This window comes from Bombina bombina, chromosome 5, assembly GCF_027579735.1.
Source record: "Bombina bombina isolate aBomBom1 chromosome 5, aBomBom1.pri, whole genome shotgun sequence".
In the NCBI taxonomy this organism is placed as follows: Eukaryota; Metazoa; Chordata; class Amphibia; order Anura; family Bombinatoridae; genus Bombina; species Bombina bombina.
Window position 1 is genome coordinate 1,099,800,608 of NC_069503.1, and position 22,671 is coordinate 1,099,823,278.

Sequence of the window (22,671 nt, forward strand, 5' to 3'; positions counted from 1 at the left end):
ATTGATTTAATTTATTTAACTGCAGTGTAATGTTAGGTGTTAGTGTAACTCAGGTTAGGTTTTATTTTACAGGTAAATATGTATTTATTTTAACTAGGTAGTTAGTAAATAGTTAATAACTACTGTATTTAGTAACTATTCTACCTAGTTAAAATAAATACAAACTTAGCTGGGAAATAAAAATAAACCCTAAGCTAGATACAATGTAACTATTAGTTATATTGTAGCTAGCTTAGGGTTTATTTTACAGGTAAGTATTTAGTTTTAAATATGAATTATTTAGTTATTAATAGTAGGTTTTATTTAGATTTCTTTTAATTATATTTAAGTTAGAGGTTGTTAGGGTTAGGGTTAGACTTAGGTTTAGGGGTTTATAACTTTAGTATAGTGGCGGCAACGTTGGGGGCGGCCGATTAGGGGTTAATAAATGTAGGTAGGTGGCGGCAATGTTAGGGGCAGCAGATTAGGGGTTAATAATATTTAACTAGTGTTTGCGATGCAGGAGTGCGGCGGTTTAGGGGTTAATATGTTTATTATAGTGGTGGTGATGTCCGGAGTGGCAGATTAGGGGTTAATAAGTGTAGGTAGGTTGCAGCGACATTGGGTGCAGGAGATTAGGGGTTAATAAGTATAATGTAGGTGTCGGCAATGTTGGGGGCAGCAGATTAGGGGTTAATAAGTATAGTGTAGGTGGCGGCGATGTCGGGGGTGGCAGATTAGGGGTTAATAAGTATAATGTAGGTTTTGGCAATGTCGGGATCGGCAGATTAATGGTTAATAAGTGTAAGATTAGGGGTGTTTAGACTCGGGCTTTATGTTAGAGTGTTAGGTGTAAACATAAAATTTGTTTCCCCATAGGAATCAATGGGGCTGCGTTATGGAGCTTTACGCTCCTTTACTACAGCTGTTAGGCTTTTTTTAAGCCGGCTCTCCCCATTGATGTCTATGGGGAAATCGTGCACGAGCACGTAAAACCAGCTCACCGCTGACTTAAGCAGCACTGGTATTGAAGTGCGGTATGTAGCTCAATTTTGCTCTATGCTCACTTATTGCCTAATAACGCAGGGTTTCTGAAAACCTGTAATACCAGCGCTGTAGGTAAGTGAGCAGTGACAATAACGTGCAAGTTAGCACCGCACCCCTCATAACGCAAAACTCGCTGTTCTAGCTATTAGTTTGTAATCTGGCCCTTTATGTTTAAGCAAAGTCATTTTTTATTCATAGTTTGACCTGCAGTATGTTTGTAAGCAGGTTGCATCTGCAGATTGGTGGATACTTAAATATTTCACTGCTGATTGGCTCAACCACATATCCCTCACAGAAGCACTGTGCCTAGGTGTGCTACTTCAATTTTGTGCTTCAGCTTTGTGTATGAATTAAATACAGAAAAAGGAAGATTGCTTTATTTCCATTTAAGTGGGCAAAGGAAATAAGATTAAGATGACTCAGGGCTAGATTACTATTTATTGCTCACGCTCGCATGCTAACTGCACTCGACTTTGGCTTTTTGCGCACGTCAGGTACATAAATATGATTTTACATGTTTTCAGATACTTGACTGCAAAGTGCTCCAATGCACATATATATATATATATATATATATATATATATATATATATATATATATATATATATATAACATAATTTATGTAAAAACTTACCTGATAAATTAATTTCTTTCATATTGGCAAGAGTCCTTGAGCTAGTGACGTATGGGATATACAATCCTACCAGGAGGGGCAAAGTTTCCCAAACTTCAAAATGCCTATAAATACACCCCTCACCACACCCACAATTCAGTTTAACGAATAGCCAAGCAGTGGGGTGATAAAGAAAGGAGTAGAAAGCATCAACAAAGGAAATTTGGAAATAATTGTGCTTTATACAAAAAATCATAACCACCATAAAAAGGGTGGGCCTCATGGACTCTTGCCAATATGAAAGAAATGAATTTATCAGGTAAGTTCTTACATAAATTATGTTTTCTTTCATGTAATTGGCAAGAGTCCATGAGCTATTGACGTATAGGATAGCAATACCCAAGATGTGGAACTCCACACAAGAGTCACTAGAGAGGGAGGGATAAAAATAAAAACAGCCATTTTCCACTGAAAAAAAATAATCCACAACCCAAAATATAAGTTTATTCTCAAAAATGAAAGGAAAAAAATTAAATCAGAAGCAGAAGAATCAAACTGAAACAGCTGCCTGAAGAACTTTTCTACCAAAAACTGCTTCCGAGGTAGCAAATACATCAAAAAGGTAGAATTTAGAAAATGTATGCAAAGAGGACCAAGTTGCCGCTTTGCAAATCTGATCAGCTGAAGCTTCATTCTTAAAAGCCCATGAAGTGGTGACTGATCTAGTAGAATGAGCTGTAATCCTCTGAGGCGGGGCCTGACCCGACTCCAAATAAGCTTGATGAATCAAAAAGTTTCAACCAAGAAGCCAAGGAAATAGCAGAAGCTTTCTGACCTTTCCTAGGACCAGAAAATAAAACAAATAGACTGGAAGTCTTCCTGAAATCTTTAGTAGCTTCCACATGATATTTCAATGCTCTTACCACATCCAAAGAATGTAAGGATCTTTCCAAAGAATTCTTAGGATTAGGACACAAGGAAGGGACAACAATTTCTCTATTAATGTTGTTAGAATTCACAACCTTAGGTAAAATTTGAAAAGAAGTCCACAAAACTGCTTTATCCTGATGAAAAATCAGAAAAGGAGACTCACAAGAAAGAACAGATAACTCAGAAACTCTTCTAGCAGAAGAGATGGCCAAAAGGAACAATACTTTCCAAGAAAGTAATTTAATGTCCAAAGAATGCATAGGTTCAAATGGAGGAGCCTGTAAAGCCTTCGGAACTAAATTAAGACTCCAAGGAGGAGAAATTGATTTAATAACAGGCTTAATACGAACTAAAGCCTGTACAAAACAGTGTATATCAGGAAGTATAGCAATCTTTCTGTGAAATAAAACAGAAAGAGTGGAGATTTGTCCTTTCAAGGAACTTGCAGACAAACCCTTATCCAAACCATCCTGAAGAAACTGTAAGAATGCCAGGAGAATTTAGTAGAAGAACACTATGAAATGTAAGTCTTCCAAACTCTATAATAAATCTTTCTAGAGACAGATTTACGAGCTTGTAACATAGTATTAATCACTGAGTCCGAGAAACCTCTATGACTTAGTACTAAGCGTTCAATTTCCATACCTTCAAATTTAATGATTTGAGATCCTGATGGAAAAACGGACCTTGAGATAGTAGGTCTGGCCATAAGGGAAGTGGCCAAGACGGGCAACTGGACATCCGAACCAGATCCGCATACCAAAACCTGTGTGGCCATGCTGGAGCCACCAGCAACACAAATGATTGTTATATGATGATTTTGGAGATCACTCTTGGAAGGAGAACTAGAGGTGGGAAAATGTAAGCAGGATGATAACACCAAGGAATTGTGAGCGCATCCACTGCTTCCGCCTGAACATCCCTGGACCTGGACAGGTATCTGGGAAGTTTCTTGTTTAAATGAGACCCCACATCTGAACAATCTGAGAAAACACATCTGGATGGAGAGACCACTACCCTGGATGTAAAGTCTTGCGGCTGAGATAATCCGCCTCCCAATTGTCTACACCTGGGATATGCACCGCAGAGATTAGACAGGAGCTGGATTCCACCCAAACAAGTATACAAGATACTTCTTTCATAGCTTGGGGACTGTGAGTCCCACCCTGATTATTGACATATGCCACTTTTGTGATATTGTCTGTCTGAAAACAAATGAACGATTCTCTCTTTAACAGAGGCCAAAACTGAAGAGCTCTGAGAATTGCACAGAGTTCTAAAATATTTATTGGTAATCTCGCCTCTTGAGATTTTCAAACCCCTTGTGCTGTCAGAGATCCCCAAACAGCTCCCCAACCTGAAAGACTCACATCTGTTGTGATCACAGTCCAGGTTGGCCGAACAAAAGAAGCCCCTTGAACTAAATGATGGTGATCTATCCACCATGCCAGAGAGTGTCGTACATTGGGATTTAAGGATATTAATTGTGATATATTTGTATAATCCCTGCACCATTGATTCAGCATACAAAGCTGAAGAGGTCTCATGTGAAAACGAGCAAAGGGGATCGCGTCCGATGCTGCAGTCATGAGACCTAAAACTTCCATGCACATAGCCACTGAAGGGAATGACTGAGACTGAAGGTGCCGGCAGGCTGCAACCAATTTTAAACGTCTCTTGTTTGTTAGAGACAGAGTCATGGACACTGAATCTATCTGGAAGCCTAAAAAGGTGACCCTTGTCTGAGGAATCAAGAAACTTTTTGGTAAATTGATCCTCTAACCATCTTTCCGAAGAAACAACACTAGTTGATTTGTGTGAGATTCTGCAGTACAAAAAGACTGAGCTAGTACCAAGATATCGTACAAATAAGGAAACACCGCAATACCCTGTTCTCTGATTACAGAGAGTAGGGCACCCAGAACCTTTGAAAAGATTCTTGGAGCTGTTGCTAGGCCAAATGGAAGAGCTACAAATTGGTAATGCTTGTTTAGAAAAGAGAATCTCAGAAACTGATAATATTCTGGATGAATCTGAATATGAAGGTATGCATCCTGCAAGTCTATTGTGGACATATAATGTCCTTGCTGAACAAAAGACAGAATAGTCCTTATAGTCACCATCTTGAAAGTTGGTACTCTTACATAACGATTCAAAATTTTCAGATCCAGAACTGGTCTGAATTAATTTTACTTCTTTGGAAAAATGAATAGATTTGAATAAAACCCCAAACCTTGTTCCTGAAAAGGAACTGTCATGATTACCCCTGAAGACTCCAGGTCTGAAACACACTTCAGGAAAGCCTGAGCTTTTACTGGATTTGCTGGGATACATGAGAGAAAAAATCTTCTCACAGGAGGTCTTACTCTGAATGCTATTCGATACCCTTGAGATAATGCTCTAAATCCATTGATTTTGGACAAATTTTATCCAAATATCCTTGAAAAACCTTAATCTGCCCCCTACCAGCTGAGCTGGAATGAGGGCCGCACCTTCATGTGGACTTAGGGGCTGACTTTGGTTTCCTAAATGGCTTGGATTTATTCCAATTTGAGGAAGGCTTCCAATTGGAAGCAGATTCCTTGGGAGGAGGATTGAGTTTTTGTTCCTTATTCTGACGAAAGGAACGAAAACGGTTAGAAGCCTTAGATTTACCCTTAGGTTTTTTATCCTGAGGCAGAAAAACTCCCTTTCCCCCAGTGACAGTTGAAATAATAGAATCCAACTGAGAACCAAATAAATTATTACGTTGGAAAGAAAGAGATAGTAATCTAGATTTAGATGTCATATCAGCATTCCAAGATTTAAGCCACAAAGCTTTTCTAGCTAATATAGCTAAAGACATGGATCTAACATCAATTTTGATAAAAAATGGCATCACAAATAAAATGATTAGCATATTGCAGTAAGCGAATAATGCTAGATAAGTCAGAATCCAATTCCTGTTGCGCTAAATTCTCCAACCAGAAAGTTGATGCAGCCGCAACATCAGCCAAAGAAATTGCAGGTCTGAGAAGATGACCTGAATATAAATATGCCTACCTTAGATAAGATTCAAGCTTCCTATCTAAAGGATCCTTAAAGGAAGTACAATCTTCCATAGGAATAGTGGTACGTTTAGCAAGAATAGAAATAGCCCCATCAACTTTTTTTCCAAAAACTCTATAGATTTTGCTGGTAAAGGATACAATTTTTTAAACCTTGAAGAAGGAATAAAAGAAGTACCTGGCTTATTCCATTCCTTAGAAATCATATCAGAAATAGCCTCAGAAATAGGAAAAACCCTGGAGAAACCACAGGAGGTTTAAAAACAGCATTTAAACATTTATTAGACTCAATGTCAAGAGGACTGGTTACCTCAATATCCAAAGTAATTAACACTTCTTTTAATAAAGAATGCATATACTCTATTTTAAATAAATAAGTAGATTTGTCAGTGTCAATGTCTGAGGAAGGATCTTCTGTATCAGATAGATCCTCATCAGAAGAGGATAAATTATTGTATTGTTGGTCATTTGAAATTTCATCAACTAAATGAGAAGTTTTAAAAGACCGTTTACGTTTATTTGAAGGTGGAAATGCAGACAAAGCCTTCAGGATAGAATCAGAAACAAATTCTTTAAAATTTACAGGTATATCATGCACATTAGAAGTTGAAGGAACTGCAACTGGCAATGTACTATTACTGATAGAAACACTATCTGCATGTAAAAGTTTACCATGACAACTATTACAAATGACATTCGGTGAAATAATTTCTACAACTTTACAACAAATGCACTTAGCTTTGGTAGAACCGATGTCACGCAGCAATGTTCCAGCGGAAACTTCTGAGGCAGGATCAGATTGAGACATCTTGCAAAATGTAAGAGAAAAAACAACATATAAAGCAAAATTATCTATTTCCTTATATGACAGTTTCAGGAATGGGAAAAAATGCAAATAGCATAGCCCTCTGATAGAGAAAAAGGCAAGAGGCAAACATCAATGGGGTATTAAAATAATGAAAAAGTTTGGCACCAAGTATGACGCACAACGTAACTGAAAACTTTTTTGGTGCCAATTATAACTGGAAATGACACACTCGCGTCATTAATGATGCAACCGTGTGAAAGGTCGAAGTTGACGAAATGACGAAGTTGCGTCATAGACGTATTTTTTCGCATCAAAAATATTTCCGCGCCAAGAATGACGCAATAAAGTTTAGAATTTGACGCACCCGTGGGCCTAATACCGCCCGCAATTTGCAAGAAGTAGTCAATTAAAAAAAAGACTAAACCCCAGGTAAGAAAAAAAATTTCTTTAAAAAAATGTTTATATTTCCCAAATATGAAACTGACAGTCTGCAGAAGGAAATTCATGAACCTGACTCATGGCAAATAGAAGTACAATACATATATTTAGAACTTTATATAAATGCATAAAGTGCCAAACCATAGCTGAGGTGTCTTAAGTAATAAAAAACATACTTGCCAAAAGACACCCATCCACATATAGCAGATAGCAAAACCAGTACTAAAACAGTTATCAGTAGAGGTAATGGTAAATTGAGAGTATATCGTCGATCTGAAAAGGGAGGTAGGAGATGAATCTCTACGACCGATAACAGAGAACCTATGAAATCATCGTATTCAATAAGTGATACTCCCTTCACGTCCCTCTGACATTCGCTGTACTCTGAGAGGAATCGGGCTTCAACAATGCTGAGAAGCGCATATCAACGTAGAAATCTTAGCACAAACTTACTTCACCAACCAAAGGTTGTAAAACTGAATTGTTGGTGTGGTGAGGTGTGTATTTATAGGCATTTTGAGGTTTGGGAAACTTTGCCCCTCCTGGTAGGATTGTATCCCATACGTCACTAGCTCATGGACTCTTGCCAATTACATGAAAGAAATTTATATATGTCTATATTTGCATGCATATGTATTTATGTGTTATATATGTATAGATGTCTGTATATACATACATATATATATATATATATATATATATATATATAAAAATACCTAAATGCATATGTACACACACATATACATATGGATATTTATATATATATATATATATATATATATATATATATATATATATATATATATATGTATCTATCGCTACGTTAAAGCACTTTGCAGGCCTTTTTTCTAACACCTGAGACCTCATATCTTTGAGCCCTTATAACTTTTTTATGCTATATTTAAAAAAAAAAAAAGATAGTGTTATAATAAATGTAACTGTACTATTAAATGTATTGTTGATGTGTTTTGCACCACTTTTTAATATCCCAGTATGTATCAACCTTAGAAGCATGGGAATAGCTGTGCACTACTGGGAGCTAGCTGATAATTGGTAGTTGCACATACAGTATATGCCTCTTGTCATTGGCTCACCAGATGTGTTCAGCTAGCTCCCAGTAGTGCATGGGTGCTCCTATCAAAGGATACATTTAAAAATAAAAACCAGAAAAAGCATAGGTACCATTGCAAATTAGTGTGTTTATCAGGATGATCTCCTCTCTTATTTATTAGATAGATAGTGCTTATTATCTTAATATGAACCTGTGTCTTTTTTATTTTTATATATTAGCAGAAATGCTTCCTTTTTGTTTTTTATACTTTTCTTATGTTCTGTGCTAAGGTGTTATTCATCTTTATGCATTTGCTATTATAGCTCTGTACTGCTGTATGTAATTAAGAATGATAATTAACAGAATTATATTACCCATTTTTCTTTGAGTATCTATTCCCAAGTGTTAATGCATCTATTTATATATAATTGTACCTTTGACTCTTTTACTTGCCATAAAAAAAGGAAAAAAGAGAACAAAGGATACCAAGATATTTAAACAAATTTGTACTGTAAATAAATTGGATAGTTGTTCAAAATGACATTTTCTATCTGAATCATGGGAGTTTAATTTTAACTTTCATGTCCATTTTAATCTTCTCTCTAGTCCAAGACAATTTGTTTGTTGTGTGAAACATTAAAATAAACTATTCACTAAAATCTATATAATGTTTAGCTACTGATCTACCCTGGTCTGTCACTTTAATCACTTAATCAAATAAATACTCTACATGAGTCAGACTAGATCTTTTTGCTGAAACATTAGTCTGTCTTTGTTCCTGCAAATGGTTTGACCTTAAATAAGACACAATTATTTATTTTAAAAGATTCACCAATAATATAATTTCCCCAATAATTCTTAACAACTCTTGTCAATAGTTATAGATTAAAGGGACATTGTATTGTATTGTCCCTCTTCTTTTCCCAATTACTTGATATACTGTTGCAGATTATTTATTGCATTACAAAATTATTGTTCATTTTTTTTATTCAACTGAAATAAATATGATTTTGCACATTGAAGCCACCACCAATAATGGGAATCTCAATACTTAAATATTGGCCTTTGTGTTTAGAGAGGGATAAGATAAGGTCTGCTCTTTTGCAGGATTAATCAGTTTGAATGGGCTTGTTCTCAAGAACAATGGGTGGTTATGAGTTACACATGCTGCAGGGTGTGCAGGGAGGAACATGTATTGTGTTTCTGAACAGCACTATTCATATTCCTCCCTGCACACCCTGCAGCATGTGAAACTTAAGTGTTCTGTATTTTAAGGGACGGGTGGCAACCCTAGATGCAATGAGTAAAACCAGCTATTATAAATTCAAAAATAAACATAAATGAGTCATTTTAAGCCAGCTAATAAACTTCAGCTAATATTTAATTGGAAATTATTAAGCAGAAACAATACAAAAGAAATCATTGTCCCTTTAAACAGATCCACTAAGTCTGCAGCTGCACAAATAAAGACCCTTTAGAAATTTTACCCACAGATATTAAATGCTATTTTTGACAAAGCCAATAAATCATCATCTTCTATAAAATGTAATCATCAACCACAATGGCATTTATAGAAGCATCTCCTAATTGAGTTTTCCTATCTCAAATCTCTATAATAAAGAAAGAATAGAATTAATAATTTAAACACTATTCTATATCTTTATCTTCCACAAATCTACTATAAACACGTTTGGGGTTAAATCTCTTCCTTAGTGTTTCTCCTTTTACTAATATATTTATAAAAATGTTCCATTTACCTCTCAACTGTAAAATCTTCTTTTGTACAAACTTTATCAATACATTGTTTATTAACAGTTTAATCTTTTTCCATATTTCTATATCCTCATCTAAACTTTATTTTTATTTTTTTGTTACAGCATATGCTACTTTAGATATATTTAAAATGAAAATTTAATTATTATTTTTTTTACTTTGTTGCAACTTGACAACATTTTGTAAATTATTATATTGACAAGATAATAGATATAATTCTGTAATTTCTTCAGGAAAGTCATTGAACTACAATTTAATTTTTGACTGACATCTCTGCTATTTTGATTTGTGATTTTTGTTTTGTAAACAAGCAGAGATTAGACAGATGTTGTGTTTGCAGAGTTTACCTCATGAGCGGCTGATGTAATGCTATCAGGGACGCATGTACTGTTACGCATATCACCGACAAGTGGAAATAGTCAAACATGACAGGAACATGGTGGTGCAAACCTCTTCGCGGATGAAAGTGAAGACCTAAAGTACGACTGCTTATCAAGGGCACTGAGGAAATGTCCTTTAGTCTGGAAAAAAATATTACATTTAAAAACAAACAATTATAGTGCTACAGATATGTTTTAAATAAATCCTTATCATGGTTTGCATTTAAAAGTATATTGCACAAACAACTCAACCAATCAGAATTTCTATGTGTAAACAATCTGTGCTAAATTTAATTATTATTTTTTCCATTAGCAAAAACTACTTGAATCACACAAACAAGTGTTATTCAAATGCTTACCAAAAAAATAAATAAATATTACATAACCTTATTACTTTATTTTTATAATTACTCTGGACACTTGACTTTGGTAATAGTTCTAAGACATGTGCTGTGAAGAAATTTTACAAAACAAAAATTAGATTTTCGGTACAAATGTACATTCATCCAGAAACAAATGCACATGTTTAATAGTTACGTCGGCTATAATTAAAAGGATTCATTGTTGAAAAAAAACAAAAACACTCATCAGTGGGTTATACTATTCATCATTTTAAAATGATTTTACCTTTCCCTATAATGGGGCTGGAATCTTTACAGAAAGGCATAACTAGTATGATGTCATAAATCTTCTAGAGTAACATGATGGTTTGCTATTCAGTGAAAGTATGTTTCCTGCCTATGCTCAGAAGAGGCCACAAGCAAATTAAGTTATCAGCATGTCTTCTCACTTACCTAGCTAAGAATTATGCAAGCAAACAAGTAAGTAAGCTGTTTGCTGCTTTTCAATACAATCTGTTTCTTTTTATGTTTACTTTGATTTAACACACAAATACACATTTATATATATATATATATATATATCTCAAAAGATGCTGGAGAGACCATCCACACACAGACGCCCATAAAGTTAAAACAAAAATGCTTTATTACTCCATTAAAATCAAAAGTAAGACACCACTTCTCATACTACAGCAAAGACCATTCAACATATTTCCTGCCCAAACACGGCACTTTGTCAGAGATGGTCTCTACAGCATCTTTTTTAATATATATATTTGAATTTGGCGTAGGTATCGAGCCATTGGAGATGGAACCACGTTTTGGTTACCGCATGGAGGTGGAGCCCTTGTGACCAGTCACGCTTTGGTGTCAGCGTTCAACACTGTAAGAGGAGCGCTACCCGCAGAGTGGGGCCGGAGCTGTGGACTACAATAATCCCCAGAAGTCAGGTGTGGAAAGTCTGGTGAGTCTCTATATGTGATACAATATATTATACAGTGTAGGCAAAAGAGACATGCTGCTGCATTCATTATACCGTACATATTTATGTGATGTCTTTCCTTTATTATTCTGTTATAGTGTACAATAGACAGGCATTTGATTTGATATACCTGCTATTACAGTACTTGGTTTATAGTGACACATGATACACAGTGCCTTTACATAACGGATTTTCCCTTTTAATAATAACATATTATGCACAGTTATATTCAGGAAACATAGCAGGATAAAAGAATACTAAGGATACATTATAATATACATTCTTACCGCACAGGTTCAGGGAATCGTGTGTACATCCGGAAAGCTATGTTACTAAGTATTGGAATATGAATGCTTTTAAATATATATATATGTGTGTGTGTGTGTGTGTGTGCTCTCCACAGAATTTTTTTCCTGCCAGGTGGCATTATAAAGTAGCAAGGTGGCATTCTAAAGTTGCTGGGTGGCAAAAGTGTAATATTATTTTCTACTATCCAAATCACAAATTAATTGCGTAAATTAACATAAATGTATTTACTGAAAATGTGTGCAATATAAATTTAAGATTTTTAATATTAGTGCATTTTAACTTAATATTGGCTACAATTTTAGCTGGTTGGTCAGTAAAATAAGCCAGGTGGTGCACCCGCTACAAATGTCCTGGGGAGGAAACTCTGTATACACATGAACTGTATATCTATCTATCTATATATAAATATATATATATATATACATATATATATATATATATATATAGAGAGAGAGAGAGAGAGAGAGAGAGAGAGAGAGAGAGAGAGAGAGAGAGAGAGAGAGAGAGGAGAGAGAGAGAGAGAGAGAGGAGAGGGAGAGAGAGAGAGAGGGAGAGAGGGAGAGAGGGAGAGAGAGAGAGACAGGGGGGGAGATATAGATGGCTAGATAGATAGATATTACTAAAAGAGCACTGTTTCATATCCCTTTAAAAATAAAGCTAGATGGCAAGTAAGCTAATTTAAAAAGTCAAGAGCACTGTTTTGATTTAAGGAGATAATTTAGAGTAATCAGATACTTTAAGAAGCTATGTTGCTAAATGATAAAACCTATAAAACCTCAGATCAGAATGTCCCTAGCAAAACCATTACTGAGTTACAAGCCACAAAGCACATCTCAGATCAGGCACCAATTTCCAACAAGCTCTTTAAAATGCTACAGAACTGCATGCTTTACAACAAAATTATTCATACAAATCTTCTTTCACACAGTCTAGCTTAATATATTCAACAACTCTCTGCAGATCCATTAATTCTATTTCTCATTTCACACACACACACACACATATATATATAACTGTCAGATACATTGAAATTATTAACCATATAAGAGTACAAGAGTACAATATTACATGTTTGAAATTAACATTTTATATGTTGTAAAAAATAAGAAAAATCTTGTAAGAGCAGATAAATAAGAGAGCCTGGGAGACTGTGAAAACGTTTGGGCAAATAAGGGAGAGCCCTTGAAATCAGGGAGGGTTAGCTACCCTACTGTGGAGCTACATAACCTATGGGACACATTCTTAGTTCTCATTTTTTTCTGGATGGCACAACAACTAGTGCAGAGACCTTAAAGGGATATGGAACCTACATTTTTTATTTCATGATTCAGATGAAGCATGAAATTTTGAATAACTTTTTAATTTACTTCTATTATCAAATTTTCTTTATTCTTTTGGTATCTTTTGTTGAAAAGCAGTGACGTAAGCTCAGGAGGCAGCCCATTTTTGGAGCACTATATGTCAGCAGTTTTGCAAGAATGTTATCTACTTGCAAGAGCACTAGATGGCAGCACAATGCAGGGCAGCAGCTACAAAGGCTAATAAAATACTAGCATGTATTAAAAGAGGCATTGATTCAAGGGAGGAAAGCATACTTCTGTCACTATATAATTCCCTGGTAAGACCTCACCTTGAGTATGGAGTGCCAAACTAGAAAAAGTTCAGAGAAGGGCCACAAAGCTAATAAGGGGAATGGAGAATTTAAGCTATGAGGATAGGCTAGCCAAACTGGGACTGTTTTCTTTAGAAAAAAGGTGCTTGAGAGATGACATGTTTACTTTATATAAATATGTTCAAGGCCCATATACAGAGATAGCAGAAGCTCTGTTTATTCCAAGAAAATTGTTTGGGACAAGAGGTCACAATTTAAGGTTGGAGGAAAGGAAATTTAATGCCCTGCAACGGAAACATTTTTTTTCACTGTAAGAGCAATAAAATTGTGGAACTCATTACCAAAGGAGGTAGTGAATGCCAATACCCTAGATACATTTAAAAATAGTTTAGATACATTTCTGTCTAGAAACAAAATTCATGCATATGATTAATAGTGTTAAATGGGTTACCTTTTAGTGGGATTATTTAAGCAAATTTGATAATAGAAGTGAATTGGAAATTGGAAAATTTTCAAAGTGATATATGCTGTCTGAATCACAAAAGAACATTTTTGGGTTTCATATCCCTCAGCATTTTAACTATGCAAGTCTGCACTGCAAAAGCTCCCTCTAAAGCTGCCTCTTCAGATTGATAAATGAAGCTTAGGGGCTCCATGTACAAAGCTGCATATTCTGTTCTGGAGCCCTTGTGGGGCAGGTTCGCACATGCTAGCCTTCATCCCGCAATGTAAGAAACAGTGGTCATTAGACTGCTGCTTCTCACACTCTTGTCTACCTCTGAGGTGGTGAAGAGAAATCACCCCAAGCTTGCTCGCTCTGTGATTGACAGACCCTTCTCTCACACCATTAGCTACACAAGAGAAAGTGCGGGCATTACACAGTCATTGGAGTTTATAATGATGGATACGGGCCAGCGGACAAACAGATCCACTGCCCGTATGTAGCAAAGGCATGCATTCAACTTCTCAAGTTTAGAAGCGTTTCCGCACGCCAGTTGATACATGGGGCCCTCTTTTGTTAAATGTTTTTTTCCATCATATCTCAAGCAAACGGGAACCTCTAGCAATGAGGAAAAACAATAAAGACAACTGCAGCATATTGGAAACACAGCTGCAAAATTGAATCTGTAAATGTGTGTAATTGCTAAATATTCACAAGTTTGTTTATGTTATGATGAAGTAGTCTTGATGGATAGAGTATTATTAGTCTTGGAAATCTCTCAGAAGTGAAGTGTCCGATCATGAGCATTCTAGGATGTTCTGATCCATCAGCGAGGCATGCTTAGGATTTTCCCCTAAGTCGTCACTCTTCATGTGGGATATTACCCATGTTAAAGGGATAGGAAAGTCAAAATTAAACTTGCATGATTCAGATAGAGCAGGTCATTTTAAGACACTTTTGAATTCACTTCTATTTTCAAATGTGCTTCATTCTCTTAGTATCCCTTTCTAAAAATGAATATGCATATATCATACACTAGTGGGAGCTGCTGTTGATTGGTGCCTGCACACATTTGTCTCTTGTGATTGGCTAATTTTTTTAGCTTCCTGTCAGTAGTGCAATGCTGTCCCTTCAACAATGGATAACAAGAGAATGAAGAAAATTTGATAATAGAATTAAATTGGAAAGTTGTTTAAAATTGTATGTTCTATCTGAATCATAAAAGAACATTTTGGGGTTTACTATACCTTTTTAAGTACCTTGTTTCACATTTGGTTCTCAATATATTAAAGCCTATTACGTTTTCACTTTTTTTTTTATCTTTTTGAATCTCACCAATTTCCAGCTCTGGAGTTGTGGCATTTTTTCCCAGAGAGATATTAGTTTAACCAACACATTTTAGTCTATTTAGGTCATTGTAATAATAAGTTTATTAAATGCCAAAAACACAAAAGTCAACTGTATGGGCTTGAACTTGAAATGCACCAGGCTAACTTCTCAATGCTTACCCTTCTACACATCTATCTTTTAATTGGATTTATCAGATAACAACTGGAAAACAATGGACATTATACTAAGTTTCTGACAGTGGTTAGCTTAATTGTCTGTGGACTAAAGCCTGGATGGCCTCCTACAAACAAGGTAAATAGTGGGTGGAGTTTGCCTATTCAAACATATTTGCAGTAAAACAAAATTTTAATTTGTGTTAAAAAAGTTTAGACTTTAATAGTATCCATTGAGTGTGTATTTGTGTGTTTGTGTTTGTGTATATGTGTGTGTATGTGTGTGTTTGTGTATATGTATATGTGTATGTGTTTGTGTGTGTTGTGTGTTTATGTGTATGTGTGTGTTTGTGTATATGTATATGTGTATGTGTTTGTGTGTGTTGTGTGTTTATGTGTATGTGTGTGTGTATGTTTGTGTGTGTTGTGTGTGTATGTATGTGTGTGTGTGTGTGTGTAAATGTGTTTGTGTGTGTGTATGTGTGTGTGTTGTGTGTGTATATGTGTGTATGTTTGTGTGTGTTGTGTGTGTTGTGTGTTTATGTGTATGTGTGTGTTGTGTGTGTGTGTAAATGTGTTTGTGTGTGTTGTGTATGTGTGTGTGTGTGTTGTGTGTGTATGTGTATATGTGTATGTTTGTGTGTGTTGTGTGTTTGTGTGAGTATGTGTATGTATGTGTGTGTATGTTTGTGTATCTGTGTATGTGTGTGTGTGTTTGTGTATGTGTGTGTGTATGTTTGTGTGTGTTGTGTGAGTATGTGTATGTATGTTTGTGTATCTGTGTATGTGTATGTGTGTGTGTGTATGTGTTTGTGTATGTGTGTGTATGTATGTGTGTGTGCTTTTGTATGTAGTGTGTTTGTATGCAGTGAGTTTGTATGTGTATGTTTGTGTGTGTGTGTGTGTGTGTGTTTGTATGTAATGTGTTTGTATGCAGTGAGTTTGTATGTGTGTGTGTATGTTTGTGTGTGTGTGTTTTTGTATGTAGTGTGTTTTAGTGTGTTTGTGTCTGTGTGTATGTGTGTGTATGCATGTGTATATGTGTTTGTGTGTGTTGAGTGTTTATCTGTATGTGTGTGTGTATGTTTGTGTGTGTTGTGTGTTTGTGTGTCTATGTATGTGAGTATGTGTGTGTATGCATCTGTGTCTATGTGTGTGTTTGTGTATGTGTGTGTGTGTGTGTGTATGTGTGTGCGTGTATGTGTATGTGTGCATGTGTTTGTTGTGTGTGTTTATGTTGTGTATGTGTTTGTGTATGTGTCTGTAGGTGTGTCTGTATATGTGTTTGTGTATGTGTGTGGTTTTGTATGTAGTGTGTTTATATGTAGTGAGTTTGTATGTTTGTGTGTGTATGTGTGTGTGTTTTTGTTTGTAGTGTGTTTGTGTATGTGAATAAACATGGAATCATGCAATCTTTAAAGATTGCAGCTTTCCGGACCAGGGCCCTAACAACCAATAACATTGACTAAAAGTTTTGCTCTTATCAGTCAAAACTCTTTATTGTTGAATGACGTATTGTTCATGTGAAAATAAATAAGACTAATCACATTGATTAGAATAAATGCTACTTACTGTTGTTCACTGTCAGTAAAATGAAGATCTAGTTTGAGCTGAAAATCTATTTCACTCAATGCATCTTCTACCTAATAAAAGAAAAATATAATTATTAAGCTAAAAGAGATAGAACAAAGGTTTCAATCTAATCTAACAATCTACATAAAGGTTTATTTATTTATATATTATACTAGTCCTAAAGGCCCGTTCACACGGGCCATTTTTTTGCAGTACAGTGGTCCCACCCCTTGCGTTCTCTCCCTCCCACTCTCTTTTGCTTTCTTTCTCTCCCCCCTCTCTTTTGCGCTCTCTCTCCCCCCTCTCTTTTGAGCTCTATCTCCCCCCTCTCTTTTGCCGCTCTCTCTCTCCTCCCCCCTCTCTTTTGCGCTCTCTCTTTCCCCCCCCCTCTCTTTTGCACTCTCTCTCTCCCCCCTCTTTTGCACTCTCTCTCTCCCCCTCTTTTGCGCTCTCTCTCTCTCTCTCTCTCTTTCTCTCTCTTTCTCTCTCTTTCTCTCTTTTTCTCTTTCTCTCTCTCTCTTTCTCTCTTTCTCTCTTTCTCTCTTTTTCTCTCTTTCTCTCTCTTTCTCTCTCTTTCTCTCTCTTTCTCTCTCTTTCCCCCCTCTTTCCCCCTCTTTCTCTCTCTTTCTCTCTCTTTCTCTCTCTTTCTCTCTCTTTCTCTCTCTTTCCCCCCACTTTCCCCCCTCTTTCCCCTCTCTTTCTCTCTCTTTCTCTCTCTTTCTCTCTCTTTCCCCCCTCTTTTCCCCCCTCTTTCCCCTCTCTTTCCCCTCTCTTTCTCTCTCTTTCTCTCTCTTTCCTCTCTCTTTCTCTCTCTTTCTCTCTCTTTCTCTCTCTTTCTCTCTCTTTCTCTCTCTTTTTCTCTCTTTCTCTCTCTTTCTCTCTCTTTCTCTCTCTTTCCCCCCTCTTTCCCCCCTCTTCCCCCCCCTCTCTCTCTTTCTCTCTTTCCCCTCTCTTTCCCCTCTCTTTCCCCTCTCTTTCCCCCCTCTTTCCCCCCTCTTTCCCCTCTCTTTCCCCTCTCTTTCTCTCTCTTTCTCTCTCTTTCTCTCTCTTTCTCTCTCTTTCTCTCTCTTTCTCTCTCTTTCTCTCTCTTTCCCCCCTCTTTCCCCCCCTCTTTCCCCCCTCTTTCCCCCTCTTTCCCCCCTCTTTCTCCTCTCTTTCCCCTCTCTTTCTCTCTCTTTCTCTCTCTTTCTCTCTCTTTCTCTCTCTTTCTCTCTCTTTTTCTCTCTTTCTCTCTCTTTCTCTCTCTTTCCCCCCCTCTTTCCCCCCTCTCCCCCCCCTCTCTCTCTTTCTCTCTTTCTCTCTCTTTCTCTCTTTCTCTCTTTCTTTTCACAGGTCTTCCTGTTAGATCACGCCCCTCACACACGCTCGGTTACGCCCACTTCTTGCGGCAGTCGGCAGATCAGGTAGGGAATCCAAGGCCAGGTGTGTTTGTCCTCGTGCTGTCTCTACTGCGCATGACAGCTTCGGACAAACACACTTGGTCCCCACATCCTACATAATTGATTTACATTGTTTACATTTGTATATATTGTAATCATTATTTCTGTAAATTTCTGTAACTATTTCTGTAACTATATTTCTAATAAAAAAAATAACTATATTTTTGTTTTGTAATTTATGAAAATGCATGACCTTTGTGTTATTAGTTTAAATGAAACCCATAGAGCATACAATTTTAAACAACTTTCCAGTTTATCATAAAATTTGTTTCATGTTCTTGGTATCCTTTGTTTGAAGGAAAAGAAATGCTCTACTGGCAGCTAGCTGAAAACGTTGGGTGAGTCAGTGACAAGAGGGACATATGTGCAGGCACCAATCAGCAGCTAGCTCCCAGTAGTGCATTGCTGCACCTGAGACTACCTAAGTATGCTTTTAAACAAAGGATACCAAGAGAATGAAGCAAATTAGATATTAGAAGTCAATTGAAAAGTTATTTAAAATTGCATGTTGTATGTAAATCATAAAGGTTTATTTTTCACATTATTATTCCTTTACCAGAATGACATTTGTTTTAATATGAGAATGTCTCATAGAATTTCATGCATTTGTATAAGAATAAAAAAACTTGATGTTGATTATGATATTTCTAATGTGTGTTTTTGTAAATTGAATGACACGTGATATCGAAACGCGACATTTCATGTACAGAACACAAATAATGAATAAATTAAAAACAAAAAAAAATAACATTATTTGATAACCATTCAGCATTCTTTATTGGATGAGCAAATTGAATCAATATTTGTTAATTTTAAGAACTGGGTGAAATAATTTCTTTATATAGATTTAATTCTAATGAAAATTGAGTTTAAAAAATGTTACATATTATAAGGTTTGAGAGCTTGTGGATTATTGAGAATGGGCCAGATTACAAGTAGAGTGCAAAACTTTTGCACGCAGGCCGGGTTTATCGGGGGGTTTTGCGCTCGTTGGGCTTACCTCTCTTATTATGAGATGAAAGTAAACGCTTTACGCTAGAATGGTTAAAACAACTTCAGAGCATTGGTTAGCTTTTTTTCTAAACTAAAAAGTTGTACAAAACACATTAAAAATACATTATGAAATATAGTTACACTGATAATAACACTATGTAATAAAAATGTATTAAAAAAATATTGCACACACAAGTTATAGGGGCTCAAAGATATGAGGTCTCAGGTGTTAGAAAAAAAAGGCAACCAATGGTGTGCATATATATATATATATACATGTCTAAAGATGGATATGTATATACAGTATATATGTATATATATATATATATATATATATATATATATATATACAATACCATAAATAAAAGAAGGATTGAGCGATGTGAACAGTCAATCAAAGAGGGACACAGGCCCTGGTAGGTGATTAAATCATGGTGGTGCTTGTAGATACTATAGAGCTGATATCGTTATGAAGGCGAAGGTGACCCCCCATGTTTGGGGGAAAGTCAGGAGGCTTCCAGGGTTGTTGGCAGAGTGTGGAGCCCAGGCGGTCTGACACCGGTTAGAAAACACAGTTTTGTTTTAAAGCTGTAAAAACAAGCTAATGCTGCAATAAAGAGGGGGTGGTTTTTGTAACCAATAGCAATATAAAGTCTGATACACCCCCCCTAAGGAATACATCTGATGAGGCTCCGATACTCAGCCCTATGTGGGAGGGGAGAAACGCGTCATGATTGAGTAAGCACGATAGATGAACAGCTGAGAACAGAGCCAGCGGCATTCGGATCCTAAGAGAAACGCTGAAGGGTACTTGGCGGTAAGCAAGTGAAGTAGCCAACTGCAGTAATAAAGACTCTCAAATCGTCTAAACTGCAAAACAGGTACTGTGGAAATTGTCTTTTGTCTTGGCTTGAAAGTCTTGTGGCTGACAGCCGGGTCTGTCCCGCCAGAGTACATTGTGCGTTTTTCTTTTGAGAGACCGGATGTAAATCACTCACAAGTTTTTATCACAGTATGAAGTAACAAGTATGAACTTTGCAACTAAGCTGTCACATCGTATTGGTGTAAAGGAATTGAGTTCAGAACCAGAGCGTGTCTATACACTTAAGAGCCTGGAAATTGAATATCTACTTTGTTTGTAACAGCTGCAACTTTGGGGCCCCGTAATAACATACGGACTATGATGATACAATAGAATAATCTTTTTTTTCCATCAGTTTTTCTGCAGATTCAAGTTGATACATTGTATATGGTAAATGTGAGATTGATACAGGATTATTAATAATATAGTGAGCTGGCTAGCCTGTTCCAATACCTGTGTATTTTACTGTGTGTATATTCCGCTTTAAAGGAATAGGGTGGAGGGTAGACGTTTTGATTTTTGGTTGTTTAGAGCTATATAGTAATAAAAACTCTAACTAAGTGTGGCCTGTGTCCCTCTTTGATTGACCGTTCACATCGCTCAATCCTTCTTTTATTTATGGTATTGCAAATTATTTGGGACAGCCAGCACGGTCTAGAGAGTGTTGGAATTTGAGAAATAAATTGTGCACCACCACATATCTTTATTTAATATAGTATATATATATATATATATTTATATATATATCTGTACAGATGCATTTATGTATTTTATGTGTGTATATGTATTTATAGACACATATAAATACATATATATATATATATATATATATATATATATGTGTGTGTGTGTGAGAGAGAATTGGAGCACTTTGCAGTTAAGTAGGTGAAAACATGTAAAAGCATATGTATGCAATATTCATATTTAATAAAGTTTTCTACTGTGTATTACTGGAAATATTATACATTCCAATGTTACGCACATAGCAGAATAGGTTTTATGTATTTATAAATAGATATTTATATATATATATATATATATATATATATATATATATACTGTATATATATATATATATATATATATATATATTTATTTTTATATATATATATATATATATATACATACATATATATATATATATATATATATATATATATATATATATATATATATGTATAGATATTTATTGTACCAAATAAAATAATATATAAATAGAAATATGTATTTATGAATAAATAGAACATATTCTTCTATGTGAAGAACATTGGAATGTGAAATGTTCACATTTTCATGTTGGGTTAGTGCACATGAGAATATGCAATTGGGTTTGAGCGAGAGTGGGGTGTTTAATTTTTTCCACTTTTTTTTCTCCAATGACTTCCATGGGGAATACTTGAATGTACATGCGATATTCTAACTTTGGCTTTTTACGCTCGTTTGGGTTAGCGCAAAGTGAAAACAGTTTACTTTCAACTCATAATATGAGAGGAAAAAGCTTACTTCTAACACAATTAACGCTGAAGCAGGAACGATAATTAGCACGCCACGTGTAATCTGGCCCTATATATTTAACACGTTTCTTTTTTGTTTAACTGTATTAATTATTAATTAATTATAATACTAACTTTTTTATTAACATTGACAAAACTATATGATGCATTATTTGTCATTTGTTTCCCTGCATAACAACTTAAAATTTAAATAAATACAAATAACTGAATTGTTTCACAAAACTCTACAAATTAAAGTGACAGTCTACTCCAGAATGTGTATTGTTTAACCCCTTAATGACCACAGCACTTTTCCATTTTCTGTCCGTTTGGGACCAAGGCTATTTTTACATTTTTGCGGTGTTTGTGTTTAGCTGTAATTTCCCTCTTACTCATTTACTGTACCCACACATATTATATACCGTTTTTCTCGCCATTAAATTAACTTTCTAAAAATACCATTATTTTCATCATATCTTATAATTTACTATAAAAAAAAATATAAAATATGAGGAAAAAATGGAAAAAAACACACTTTTTTTAACTTTGACCCCCAAAATCTGTTACACATCTACAACCACCAAAAAAAAAAACATGCTAAATAGTTTCTAAATTTTGTCCTGAGTTTAGAAATACCTAATATTTACATGTTCTTTGCTTTTTTTGAAAGCTATAGGGCCATAAATACAAGTAGCATTTTGCTATTTCCAAACTACTTTTTTTCAAAATTAGCGCTAGTTACATTGGGACACTGATATCTTTCAGGAATCCCTGAATATCAATTGACATGTATATATTTTTTTTTAGAAGACATCCCAAAGTATTAATCTAGGCCAATTTTGGTATATTTCATGCCACCATTTCACCGCCAAATGCGATCAAATACAAAATATCGTTCACTTTTTCACAAATTTTTTCACAAACTTTCGGTTTCTCACTGAAATTATTTACAAACAGCTTGTGCAATTATGGCACAAATGGTTGTAAATGCTTCTCTGGGATCCCCTTTGTTCAGAAATAGCAGACATATATGGCTTTGGCATTGCTTTTTGGTAAT

General features: G+C 35.5%; 1 protein-coding gene across 1 annotated transcript in view; it reads right to left on the minus strand.

Annotated features, from left to right (window-relative positions):
* The window catches only part of FAM135B (family with sequence similarity 135 member B), a 292,460-nt gene that overhangs the window by 197,954 nt on the left and 71,835 nt on the right, over positions 1 to 22,671 (minus strand). Inside the window, exons 4-5 of the mRNA XM_053715380.1 lie at positions 16,828 to 16,898; positions 10,035 to 10,208 (exon numbers count right to left, since the gene is read on the minus strand). Coding sequence (XP_053571355.1) covers positions 10,035 to 10,208; positions 16,828 to 16,898 — 245 coding nt within the window. The remainder of the gene's footprint in view (positions 1 to 10,034; positions 10,209 to 16,827; positions 16,899 to 22,671) is intronic.